The 13,516-nt window shown below is 44.9% G+C and overlaps 1 protein-coding gene across 38 annotated transcripts in view; it reads left to right on the top strand.

Annotated features, from left to right (window-relative positions):
- Positions 1-13,516, top strand: part of SORBS2 (sorbin and SH3 domain containing 2) — a 327,753-nt gene that overhangs the window by 258,976 nt on the left and 55,261 nt on the right. For all 38 annotated transcript variants that reach the window (XR_010794646.1, XM_066631534.1, XM_066631529.1 and 35 more), the window contains 4 exons: positions 110-176; positions 1,753-1,797; positions 5,937-6,114; positions 7,270-7,384. Coding sequence is in view for 37 of the 38 variants with exons in the window: in XM_066631534.1 (XP_066487631.1) it covers positions 110-176; positions 1,753-1,797; positions 5,937-6,114; positions 7,270-7,384 (405 nt within the window). In the remaining variant the exon portion in view is untranslated. The remainder of the gene's footprint in view (positions 1-109; positions 177-1,752; positions 1,798-5,936; positions 6,115-7,269; positions 7,385-13,516) is intronic.

Here is a 13,516-nt window from a genome sequence, read left to right as displayed (position 1 = left end):
TTTACATGTGTTACAAATTAATTGCAGGTTAATCTTGTCTGTACTGTTATTTATTTAATTTTTGTAGATAGTGGTTTTCTGCTAATTGCTAAAATCTTGTTCTTTTTAGACAGTTGACAGGCCGAAAGATTGGTATAAGACAATGTTCAAGCAAATTCACATGGTTCACAAGCCAGGTAGGTGTGACTTCATCTCTTTGCTACATTTTCATACATCTTGGCAACCTGCTGATGGATAAAATAAATAGGTGGTTATTTGATAAGTACTCGGATCCAGTGGGTAAGTGTTCAGACCAATAAAGTGTATTTAATACAGCTGATTACGCTTTGTTGTTGTCACTAGAGAAAACTATTGAAGGGTTCTTAAAGAACATTAATATTTTAAAGTGATTTTTAAAAATGCATCAAAGTGTATAACCCAAGACTTCATGTACGTTCTACATCAGTGTAGAAATTGTTTCATTGGCTCCTATCTACCATGGCAACACAGATCTATTTGAGAGCTCTCTTCCCTCACAGCAGCACAACAAAGTTAACTGCAGAATTAAAGTGACTAGCATATGAGGGTTGTAAGTTGGCTACAGACTGCAGTCAGTCATCTGTTCTTATTGAAACAAAGTCTTGTAAAATAGGTACTAGGAGTGAGGGTTTCATCCAAGAATACTGAAGAGTATTTTGGCAACAGTAACTGAAACCACTATTTTAAATGCAATTACATCTTAATTTGAAGGCTGGTTCAGAGATGGTAAATTGTTCCCCAGTAGATGCAGCTGCATGGTGGACGTCACCTGTGAGCAAGTCAGTGCTTCCCAGCAGGGACTATCACATCCCTCCCCCCAAAAACTCAATGTGAGATTTGCAGCCCATTCCTAATCTGTGCTGGAACAGGCCAACCGGCTGGCCTGCACTATATCCAGCGCAGGTTTGAAGATGGCTGTTGTGCAACTCGGGGCAAGGAGAAAATTTTTCACCCCAAGCACTGCCCCGGCCACCACAATAGGGCTACTTGGACCTCTACCAGCTAAATAGCTGCACAGATCCGAGCAGCCCAATGTTAGGCCGGGCTGCTTAGGAGTGAAGTTACAATCCGGCCTAAGTGCCACAGGGAAGTCCCACCCCCTCCCAGGGCTGGTCCTCCTGCCACCCACCCTCCCCCTCCTAGAACGTCCACAAAACACCATCCCCCATCCTCCCCAACCCCTATGCCGTCAGCTCAAACTTACCTCCACCAGATTTTGATCTGGCACAGGGAGGCCGGCACATGTCCTTGTGCCAGCCTCCCTGACTCTAAAGGTGGCTCAGATATGCCTTACAGCATCTTTGCAACACTCCTCGGCCAGCGCAAAGGATTTGCACTGGCTGATTGAGTGCTCAGGATTGCGCTCTGAGTCCATTTTATCTTCCATGTTTAGTTTAACAGCCATTTGAGATGGTTCCTTCATGTGCAGGAAGGAGTAGGAAAGAAACTGTAGGGAAGTAGCTCCCAGTCTTATGACTATGAATAAGTGTGAAGAGAAGCAGACAATATGAAAATCATTGATCTAATTCTTCATCCCAAGTGATATATCAAATGTGTGCTATTCAGCATGCATTGATTTAAAAATAATCCACCTGTAGATGAGAGAGAGTCCAGAAGTAAAACATGTCCCTGATTGCCGGGTTATGTTTTTATTTGTTTGCAAAGACAAAACTGCCTCACTGTGGTAAAGTGACCGGTATTGCACAACTATAACGCTTATATTTCTTCTTGTAGATGACGACACAGACATGTATAATACTGCATATTCATATAATCCTGGTAGGAGTTATTCCTTCCTTTCACGAGTCTTGCCTTGTTAGTATCAGCCGGTAATAATGGCACCTAACCTGTAGGGCTGCTCTTGTTGTGTTTGCGTAACAACAGTTTCTGTTATTTGTTGTTGTTGTTGTTGAATCTCAGTGTGTAGGTTTCATTTCATTAGATGTCTGATATTGCAACTCTGTTTGACCATCCACCACAAAAAAAAAATATTTCAAAATGTGTTGTCAATGGTGTACTTTCAATGATTGTATTAACTTGGACAGGTTCTAGCTTACAGCCAAGGCTACCTTGACTCAAAGCAAAATCCCCCGCCATAATGATACAAGATGAAAGAATTATGCATGTGGTAGGAATAGGGTAACACTCATTAGAATACTGCATTGTGTTCACAAAATAGGGACGTATTTCAGGCAATGTTAGATTCATTTGTGTCTGTTGTAGTTTAATAGGAAAGAGAAAACATGGAAATCACCTTACTTAATTTTCACTGTACCATGCCATTTATCACTAGGCAAGGCACAAATTAAAAATGCACATATGAAAGAAATGATAAATGTTAATGAAAACTACAAGCACATTGCTTTTGAAATTGACAGTGATTTTAATGTAACTGAAGTTTACATTTTATAGCAATATACGTATTTTGGAAGTAAATATCTTTCAAATGTATTACTGTAAAACCTATTCAAAGCCAGAAGATAGGGAAAATTAACTGATTTCCTTGTCAACAATTAAAATCTTTACAACCGTTTTTCATGTGCAGTATGCAAAATATACAGCTCTGCGGAAAGTAACATACCATAGGATAAAATGCCTTTTAAGAATTTCTCCAGTTTTCAATTTTCACGTAATCTGTATAGGTTCAATTCTTATTTGCAAAGCACCTGTTTTTCTTATGATTTGCTTGTGTAATTATCCAGCATGAATGCTGATAGATAACATTACTAATCATAGAGGCATCTTCCGGTAACAATATATATTCCCAGAGAGATCATTGCATCTCATTGGGCAGCTACTGACCGCCTTAAGCTGGGCAGTCCCCAGCCAGTAAGATGCTGCCTTGCCACGGTCCATTAACCTCATGGGGTGAATGGGGTTTAGGGTGAAAACCAACAAGCGGATCGACAACTCTGCACCAGGCAACAGAAAACAGAAAACTCCTGCCCTAAGTCTGGGCACCTGGAATGTTAGGACAATGACACCTGGCTTTTCTGACAACCTGCAAGAAATAGACGACACATGCAAAACAGCTGTCATCAACATGGAGCTGAACAGACTGCAGAAGGATATCGTTGCCCTTCAAGAGAGAGGTTGCCAGATTCAGGATCTGTCGAGAGAAATTTCTCATTTTTCTGGCAGGGAAAACCACCAAACGAGACCAGGGAACATGGCATTGGCTTTGCGATCAGAAATACCCTGCTGGAATCCATCATCCCACCTACTGTGGGAAGTGAAAGAATTTTGTCCCTGCAGCTCCACTCATCAGCAGGACTTGTCACTCTCATCAGTGCATATGCACCTGGCCACCACTATCAAGAAAGTCCCCGAGAAAGAGTCATTGTTCATCCTTGGTGACTTCAGTGCTAGAGTTGGTGCTGATCACAGTTCGTGGTCCACTTGCTTAGGTCAATTCAGCACTTGGAAGATGAACAAAAATGGCCAACGCCTGTTAGAGTTTTGCTGTCATCAAGGTCTCTGTGTCAGCAACACATTCTTCAACACGAAGCCCCAACACAGAGTCTCTTGGAGACACCCACAATCAAAGCACTGGCACCAGCTCGACCTGATTCTCACCAGACGCTCCAGCCTTCCCAGCATCACGATCACACGCAGTTATCAGGGTGCTGCCTGACACTGACCACTCCCTGGTGTGCAGCAGAGTTAAACTGCGAACAGAGCGACTGTATCACATGAAAAAGGAAGGAAGACCTCGCATTGACACCAACAAGACCCGGGATCAGGGAAAAGTGGATGAATTTACATGAGCACTTGAGGAATCTCTTCCAGGCCCAGCCGATGCAAATGCATCCAACAGATGGGAACATTTCAAGAATGCTGTTTACAGCACCGCCTTGTCCATATTCAGCAAGAAGACCAACAAGACAGCAGAGTGGTTTGAATCCCACTCTGAGCAGCTACCACGTTTTCCAGACTCACAAAGACAGTATGGTCCAACAAGAAGCTGACAGAACATACCAAGATCCAGGTCTACAGAGCTTGAGTCTTGAGTACACTTCTGTACTGCAGCGAGTCATGGACTCTTTGCTCATACCAGGAGAGGAAACTGAACTCTTTCCACATGCGCTGCCTCTGACACATCCTCGGTATCAAAGTTCCAAACAACACAGTCTTGGAACGAGCTGGAATCCCCAGCATGTATGCACTTCTGAAACAGAGACACCAGTATTGGCTCGGTCATGTCGTGAGAATGGGCGATGGCCGGATCCCAAAGGATCTCCTCTATGGAGAACTCATGCAAGGAAAGCACCCTACAGGTAGACCACAGCTGCAATACAAGGATATCTGCAGGAGGGATCTGAAGGCCTTAGGAATGGACATCAACAGGTGGGAAACCTTGGCCTCTGAGCATGGCCTCTCCCAGTTTGAAGAGACACTTGGCCAACAGACTGAGGAAAGAGGCAAAGAAGGAAGGCCCATAGCCAGGGAGACAGACCAGGGACAGACTACATTTGCTCCCAGTGTGGAAGGGATTATCACTCTCGAATTGGCCTTTTTAGCCACACTAGATGCTGGCCAGAAGGGAGGCCAGCACAGTCATTGGCAAGCACCAGGTCTACCTGGTGGCTGCAGGTCCTCATCCCAGTCAGGTGAGGATGCTGACAGCTGCCTGAGTACATCCCCCTCCTCAGGTTTGGATGGCCCTGGAGCCACTGGGAGGGGTGGACTGCTGGCTCAGGGTACCATTTGATGGCCCTATTGGAAGTGAGACAAGAACCAACACAGCTGTTCTTCTGCCCTGGAAGCTGGCCTGGGGTAATAAGAGCCACCCCACTGAGGAGGCTGCTGCTGCCCTCCCCCCCTCAGACTCTGGAGCCTACCCCAGCTTGGAACTCTACTGGAATTGAGTGAGGAATGGACATAACGCAGATGGGCATCGGTGCCCTGCTAGCCATGAACCTGTGTGCCTGGCTTCAGTTCCCTGCCCAAGAGTCAGGATAGAAGAGACTGCTATGAGTCTCCACTCCCTTCTCCCCTTCTACCTCTCTTCCCTCCCCCCCCCCAGTGAAATAACCAAGGCCAGAAACTAATAAACCCATTTGCACCCCACATTGCTGCCTCCTGTCTTCCACTTAGCATTGGAGATCTCAGGTATGTCAAACCAGAATCCCTTTGATGCCCCTTCCCCTGCATAGGAGGGGCCGCTGCTGCAGCTGCAGACATGACAAGGCTGCATTTGGCATGATAGGTCACCAGTTGTGCAGATCTATTTTGCATTTGTCCAACCTTGACTCAGCAAGGGAGATCTAGGTGTCACCGCAGATTTTTGAGCACAGTCACTTTCTGCACCTATCACAGAGTGCAAAGAAGCCTGTTGCCAGGTTAAAAGAAACAAGTCCATCCTCACCTGAATAAGCATGTATGATGTTTCTTACCCTTCATATTTAAAACTGTGCAACAGATGATTGGATTGGCAGGTTTGGCTGTAGCTATCGCCTGTTTAAGAAGTGAGGGCTGAATTCTAGGTACCACTTCCTCTTTTCTACACCAAACAGATGATCAATGCTATCAAAGAAAAAAGCAGGGGGGGGGGAAGAACATTGAATGCACAGCCCACCAGTATGGAAGAGGAGCTGTGAATGAAGTCCACTGAGTTGCAGATTCTGTTTAAGTAAAGGTTGGATTATTCATCCAGGTAAAAACATATAGGGACTCAGTTATGTTCCATGACACAGCAACAAAGAACAATAGCAAGATGTATCTACAAATATTCACTGTGGAAATACACATAGATACCCTCTGTTTTTCAAGCAAAAAGATCTACAGGCAGTCCACATCACACCTTTGTTAACTCACTGTTTTTTTATGGTCAGTATCTGTATAATGCCTGTTGATATTAATACTGTATATCGTTATATATATATTTTGGTTTCTCTGTGCCTTTTGTCTGACTTTAGGTAACTTCAGCCAGTCCTTTTCTGCTCAAGCACACCCTGCTGCAAAGACTCAGACGTACAGACCACTGACGAAAAGTACTTCTGACAATGGCACTGAGGCCTTTAAGGTTTCCTCCCCTGTTCCTCCACCTCCACCAGTACCACCAATTCGTCCTCGGCAAAGATCTGCACCAGAGAAGTAAGCCCTGTTGTCACTTTGTGGCATTAAATTTGGAAATGGCAGAGTCTGTGATAGTGGGACAAGTGGGACATTCGATGGGTTTTTTGGAGTGAGTTACAAAATACAGCAAGGGGCTTTATATTTGGAACAAATGGAGGACAACTAGCTTTCCCATAAATTACTAAGAGCCCAATCCTGAGCTCGGCGCTCCGGCTTTGTGCCAGAGCGCACTGTCGCAAACGTGCTGTAAGGCACATCTGCGAGGCTTACCGCTGGGCCAGCACACGTGGTAGCCCAGTGCTGAGCTAGCACCAGGCAGACACCTGTCCTCTGCTGCTCAGTGGTCTCATGGACCGCCGAGCCACAGCACAGTAAGTGGGAGCAGGGAGGAGGCGTTCTGGGGAGGGGGAGGCAGGCCGAGTGCGGAGAGATGGTGGGCGGGAGGTGTACCAGGGGGAGGTAGCGGGGAGGCAGGAGGCAAGTCCAGTGGAGCTCAGCTCCACCAGATCCTGTCCATTCGTGTAGGGCTCAGCGCCCTACACGAACGGCTTTGCCTTACTTTTGGTTAGCGGTAAAGAGAGTAGCTCCATTGCGGGACTGCTTCCCTTACCCGGGAGAAGGGGATGAAAATCCCCTTCTTCCGAGGCACCGCCTGCAGCCGTTCTCAGCATTGCTGCAGCCGCACGTCCCGGGCAGCTCAGGATTGGGCTGTTCGGCTGCAATCCTAACCCATTTTCCAGCAATAACATAAGGGCAATGCAGCTCCAAGTTAAGGGAACAAACGTTCCCTTGCAGGGTGCAGCACATACCCCACTGGCATAGCTATGCCACTGGAAGCTATGCCGTTGCTGGAAAGTGAGAGGATTGCACCCATAGCAATGTTAAGTGGTTTTTTGTTTGTTTTTTTGCCCTCTTGGCTTTCAAATACCATAATGTTACTAACAGTATACTATCATGGAAAATGGGTTTTCATAAATTTGTGCTAGAAGTTCAAGTACACTAAAGTTGGTCAAATTGGTTCCTTTTTAAAAGAACAGGTGAGTTTATTCCAAATAATCTAAAGAGAAAAAAGCAAATTTACTGTTTCTAAATAAATGCATAAAGCTTGATAGGAAAGGCAGTTTCATTCACTCTTCAGTTTTGTTTTGTTTTGTTTTGTTTTGTTTTGTTTAGAAATGACTGGGACCCTCCTGATAGAAAAGTAGATACACGCAAATTCCGTTCAGAGCCAAGAAGTATTTTTGAATACGAGCCAGGGAAGTCCTCCATCCTTGAACATGAAAGACCAGTAAGCAAAGTTGGTCAATATTTAGCATGATAAGCAGTTTAATGAGATTTATTCTGGTGTTAAAATGTGTCCTTTTTCTGTGAGGATATCATGGTGTTTTGAAAAGAAGTTCCTAATATTGAATCTGTTTACAGAGACTGGTTGTCATGGTTGAATGGATAGCTATAGAAAGAGATGTTCAGTTCAGGAGAAGGGTTAGCATTACATGGTAGGTAAGTTAAAAGATTACGAACCCAATTCTATGCATGTCTACTCAGAAGTAAGCTCCATAATAGTTAGTGAGGCTTACTGTCTGGTAAGTGTGGAGAGGATTGCAGCCTTAGTTTGATTTGCTTATTATGATTTGCTTTTGGGGGATCTGAAGAAGTGGAGACAACCTGGAAAAAATGTTCACTTTTGTGTGTTGCATAGAGCTGCAAATTCTCATGCACTGCTAGCCACAGTGTGCGTGCGAAGTGTGTGTCACTTCTGCAATAATTTTACCAGCACGTTTATAAGTAACATGAGAGTTGTTACACATGCATATGGAATCCATGTTCTAGATGTTCCAGAAAAATTAAATGCACAAATGTGTATTCAGAATTTTAGTGGCATTTTCACAAATGAAAGCTTCAGATCACACTAACTTGTAACTAACATTCTTCATTGTGGTTTGTTGTTTTTGTTTTTTTCTTAGCTAGGGGTGTTGGTTTCTTTTAGTACTATTTGCACGTATTTTTAATAAGCTTGCAAGCTAATGTTTGCTTAATTACATGTAACATGCATTTCCAGTAACCCAGTGGGCATCTTCTGACTACTTTTGCTCAAGGATATTTGTCATTATGTCTAGTTAGTCTAAAGAAAATTATGTTCAAAACTATTCAACAGAATACTAGCATTGTAACAATGCCTCCAGTGCAGTGGTTCTCACACATTTAGCACTGGAACCAACTTTTTAGAATGAGAATCTGTCAGGACCCACTGGAAGTGATGTCATGACCGGAGGTGACATCATCAAGCAGGAAAATTTTTAACAGTCCTAGGCTGCAATCCTTCCCACACTTACCCAGGAGTATGTCCCATTGACTATCATTGTTAAAAGAATATATATAGTAGCTTGTTAAAAGTACAGGTCTGTCACTTTTCCCCAAATGCAGTCACATACCATGGGAGCATTGTCTAATATATTAAAAATAAAATATTGAAATGAATGGGGACCCACCTGAGATTGGCCTGTGCTAGATGAATCTGGAAATGTGTCAGTGTGTCAACTACATACAAGTAATACAAGGCAGCTGCCGAAAAGAGCCAGCTCTTATAAAGTTATGTTCTACACCACCCTTGTAATGTGTAGTGCACTTCACTCCGTGTCATGTGATGTAAACTTTTTCCTGAACCCCAGAGAATGAAGCCAATGATGCAGATGATGTGAGGAAGGGTGGGGCTGAAGAAATGTGTGTGAGGATATCACATTAGGGCAAACTTGGAGTTTGGGAAGCACTGTCCTAATGTGATCTCCTCACACATTAGAACTTGGAATTTGGGAAGCGCCGTAAGGTGTTTGAAGGAGGGGCTATGCCAGCAATGCAGTCCCCAGGATCACAATGCTGTGGGGGGGAGGGTTTTTAACTCACTTAAGATGCCCCTGCAGGGTTCCCCAAGCCTCCAACACAGTAAAAAAAAAAAAGCTATTAAAAAACCACCTCCAGTGGTTTTCTATTGTGTTTTTTACTGTCCTGGGGCTTGGGAAGTCCTGCAGAGCTGTCTGTGGGGCTCACTGCACCCCTGGAAGTTGGCACTCCCTTAGGTAATTTAAAAAACCCCTTCACCCCTGGCAGCAGTGGAGCAGAGCCTCTGCTCCATGATCTCTTGCACTCATGCTGCTGAGTAGTTTGGCCAGAGCCCGGCCCACAACACACCATGAGACTCTTTGTGATGCCCTGTAGCATCACAATGCACAGTTTAGTAACCTCTGCTGTAAAACCAATAGAAGCTTTTCTCCAAATAAAATACCACATGAAGGAGATGAATCCAGATTAGAACCATGACAAAAGCAAAGTTCTAAACAATCTCATCCCTTCCCCCTTCACCCAGTTTCTCCCTGATTTCTCCCATACGCTAAAAAAAAGCAAAAACCACTAGGTTAAAGATGTGTTGGATCAGGCCCATCTGATCTAATCCAGCATTCTGTTTCCCATAGTATCTCATCAGCTACTTCTGGAAAGCCCCACAAAGAAGAGAATCACATACTTCTGTCCCTACTCCCTCTGATCAATGTGCAGCTAACTGTATCAGGATTGCATCCATTACTTGTAACCCTTTCATCATTGGCTTTGTGTAATGTCACTCTGGCACTAGACGTATTGACATTTGAGGTAACAAAGTAGCTTCCAAAGCCAGCTGATGTCATTCATCTGGGCTTGCCTGGCTTGGATGTGGGAATGGTGCAACTTCTCATGTGATTAAAATCAGAGCTGCAAATGTCATTTATGAGGAATTTTGCATAACTAAGGATCCAATGCAGTGCATGCTGGCTCATCGCAGGCGCACACTATTACAAACGTGCCATAAGGCATGTTTGTGGCTCTCTGCACCGCTGGAGCACTGGTACTAGCCCAGCACTGGCCTGCTCTGGGCTAGCACTGGTGGAGCACCAGAGGTAGATAGGGACGTGGGGGGAGATGGGTAGGAGACATTCCAGGGAGGCGGGTGGAGGGCAGGGAGAGGGTGGGGAGGAGGCGTGCCTGGGGAAGGAGTGGCATGGAGCAGGGCAGGAGGCATGCGGAACCAATGGAGCTTTGCTCCACCAAATCCTGAGCCTCCATGTTGGGCCACCCACCTAACACAGAGGCTCTTGCTTCTATGCTGGCACTTGCGTCGCCGTAGAATTGAGTAGCCCCACTGCAGGGCTACTTGCCTTACCCGGGGGAAGGGAACAAAAGTTCTGTTCTCCCAAGGAGGCAGCAGTGGCTGCCTGGGCTGCACTGGATGCAGTGGCAGCCATTTTGGGGGCTTCTGTAGCCCCGCACACAGGGCAGCTCAAGATTGGGCTGCCCATCAGTATTTCAAAAAGGAAATTAGAGGTTGCTCAAACAAAAGTGAAGTAATTAGTTGTTCTAATTATTATGTTCACAATTTGCTAGGTTTTACGAATGTGGTGGTCATTGCTAGGAGTATATTTACAAATGGTTCTATAAGTGTGTGTGTGTGTGTGTGTGTGTGTGTGTGTGTGTGTGTGTGTGTGTGTGGAGGGGCTTATTTATTTATTTGCTGAATGGTATTTTTATGACACCACAACAGATGCTGGAAAATTACTGACTTTTTCAGTTGTGAGCAATTCTCATGTAGGAAATAACAGAGTACAAATGGATTTATTTTGTAAATTTCAATGACATTTCATTAAGAAATGAAATAGAACTTTTTGCATGCAAAAACTTATCAAACCTTTTGTCTTATTGGGAGTTGGACTCCTCCCCCTTATTTTTACCCATGTAAATAACAACACTGAACTAAGTCAGGGGCAGGGGGTTAATGAAAATCAAACCAAGGAAAGCTGTGACTTAGAGACAAATGGAATGTAGTGACTGCTTGACCCTTTCATCTCTGGATATATTTCCACTCAACATAGCCCCTTCCCATCTGCTTTTCCACCAGGCAGGGAAAAGATGTCGCTTTGCTTTGTCTAATAGGGCCTTGTCTGAGTGACTTCTTTCCGTTTTCTCGAACTAAGTTTGTGGATATAGCTGGCAGCTATTGCTCACTATCCCAAGCATTTTCACATTGTGATGAATTATTTAGTTAATTTTATTGAGAACTGCAAAATGCTATACTTAGAAAAGTGGATTTGTAGTTGTTCTGTCCCACTCATCACTTTCCTTTAAACTGCGTCTAAATCAATTAGCACGGAGCAAAGCTGCTAATGTAACATTAGTTGTGAAGTCTGCACTCTACAATGGATGTTAATTATAAAACAGTTCATTTGCATAAAGTAATAGGCCTTGAATTTTTGGCAAAACTTCAGAATTGATCAACAAAAGAAATGCAATTACAGAGTGTAATATAATTGGGCTTTTGTCATTTTGAATTGTGTTCATGAAGTGGGGAATTAATTCCCTTTACCTCGGGATCCAATGCAGATTAAAATCTGATGAGGTTCAATACAAATGGAATGAATACATGGCAGTATGTTTTGAGCAGAAAATAGTTGCATATGTTAGATTTGTAGCCCATCCGCTGTAGCACTGGTGCAGTGGGGCTGCTGGGCCCACGCTGTATCCAGTGCTGGAATTGAACAGGCGGAAGGTCTCATCTGGGTAAGGGAACATTTGTTCCTTTGCCCCATGTCAAGCCCTTAACTGCTCAATAGGACTACTTTCATCTGTGCCAGCTAAATCACTAGCACAGAACCAAGTAGTCTTGTATAGACCTGACTGACCCACGATGGCAGTTAGGATACAGCAGATGCCTCCTCCACCGACTCCTAGGCTTGAACTGCTCTGCCCTGAAACACCCTCTCCCTGCCTTTGTTCTGTTCCCCACCCCCAAACAGCACTTTCCTGCCTCAGTGGCCATTGAGCTGGCTATGTCTCCCATGGGATGGCAAGGGCCTTCCTGTTGGTGCTGCAGCCATAGCACCGGTTTACATAAGAACATAAGAACATAAGAACAGCCCCACTGGATCAGGCCATAGGCCCATCTAGTCCAGCTTCCTGTATCTCACAGCGGCCCACCAAATGCCCCAGGGAGCACACCAGATAACAAGAGACCTCATCCTGGTGCTCTCCCCTACATCTGGCATTCTGACTTAACCCATTCCTAAAATCAGGAGGTTGCGCATACACATCATGGCTTGTACCCCATAATGAATTTTTCTTCCAGAAACTCGTCCAATCCCCTTTTAAAGGCGTCTAGGCTAGACGCCAGCACCACATCCTGTGGCAAGGAGTTCCACAGACCGACCACGCGCTGAGTAAAGAAATATTTTCTTTTGTCTGTCCTAACCCGCCCAACACTCAATTTTAGTGGATGTCCCCTGGTTCTGGTATTATGTGAGAGTGTAAAGAGCATCTCCCTATCCACTCTGTCCATCCCCTGCATAATTTTGTATGTCTCAATCATGTCCCCCCTCAAGCGTCTCTTTTCTAGGCTGAAGAGGCCCAAACGCCGTAGCCTTTCCTCATAAGGAAGGTGCCCCAGCCCCGTAATCATCTTAGTCGCTCTCTTTTGCACCTTTTCCATTTCCACTATGTCTTTTTTGAGATGCGGTGACCAGAACTGGACACAATACTCCAGGTGTGGCCTTACCATAGATTTGTACAACGGCATTATAATACTAACCGTTTTGTTCTCAATACCCTTCCTAATGATCCCAAGCATAGAATTGGCCTTCTTCACTGCCGCCGCACATTGGGTCGACATTTTCATCGACCTGTCCACCACCACCCCAAGATCTCTCTCCTGATCTGTCACAGACAGCTCAGAACCCATCAGCCTATATCTAAAGTTTTGATTTTTTGCCCCAATGTGCATGACTTTACACTTACTGACATTGAAGCGCATCTGCCATTTTGCTGCCCATTCTGCCAGTCTGGAGAGATCCTTCTGGAGCTCCTCACAATCACTTCTGGTCTTTACCACTCGGAAAAGTTTGGTGTCATCTGCAAACTTAGCCACTTCACTGCTCAACCCTGTCTCCAGGTCATTTATGAAGAGGTTGAAAAGCACCGGTCCCAGGACAGATCCTTGGGGCACACCGCTTTTCACCTCTCTCCATTGTGAAAATTGCCCATTGACACCCACTCTCTGCTTCCTGGCCTCCAACCAGTTCTCAATCCAGGAGAGGACCTGTCCTCTAATTCCCTGACTGTGGAGTTTTTTCAGTAGCCTTTGGTGAGGGACCGTGTCAAACGCTTTCTGAAAGTCCAGATATATAATGTCCACGGGTTCTCCCGCATCCACATGCCTGTTGACCTTTTCAAAGAATTCTATAAGGTTCGTGAGGCAAGACTTACCCTTACAGAAGCCATGCTGACTCTCCCTCAGCAAGGCCTGTTCGTCTATGTGTTTTGAGATCCTATCTTTGATGAGGCATTCCACCATCTTACCCGGTATGGATGTTAGGCTGACCGGCCTATAGTTTCCCGGGTCCCCCCT

Source organism: Tiliqua scincoides, chromosome 6, assembly GCF_035046505.1.
Source record: "Tiliqua scincoides isolate rTilSci1 chromosome 6, rTilSci1.hap2, whole genome shotgun sequence".
Taxonomy (NCBI): domain Eukaryota; kingdom Metazoa; phylum Chordata; class Lepidosauria; order Squamata; family Scincidae; genus Tiliqua; species Tiliqua scincoides.
Note: the sequence above shows the minus strand (reverse complement) of the source record. Positions and strands in the feature narration are given on the sequence as shown.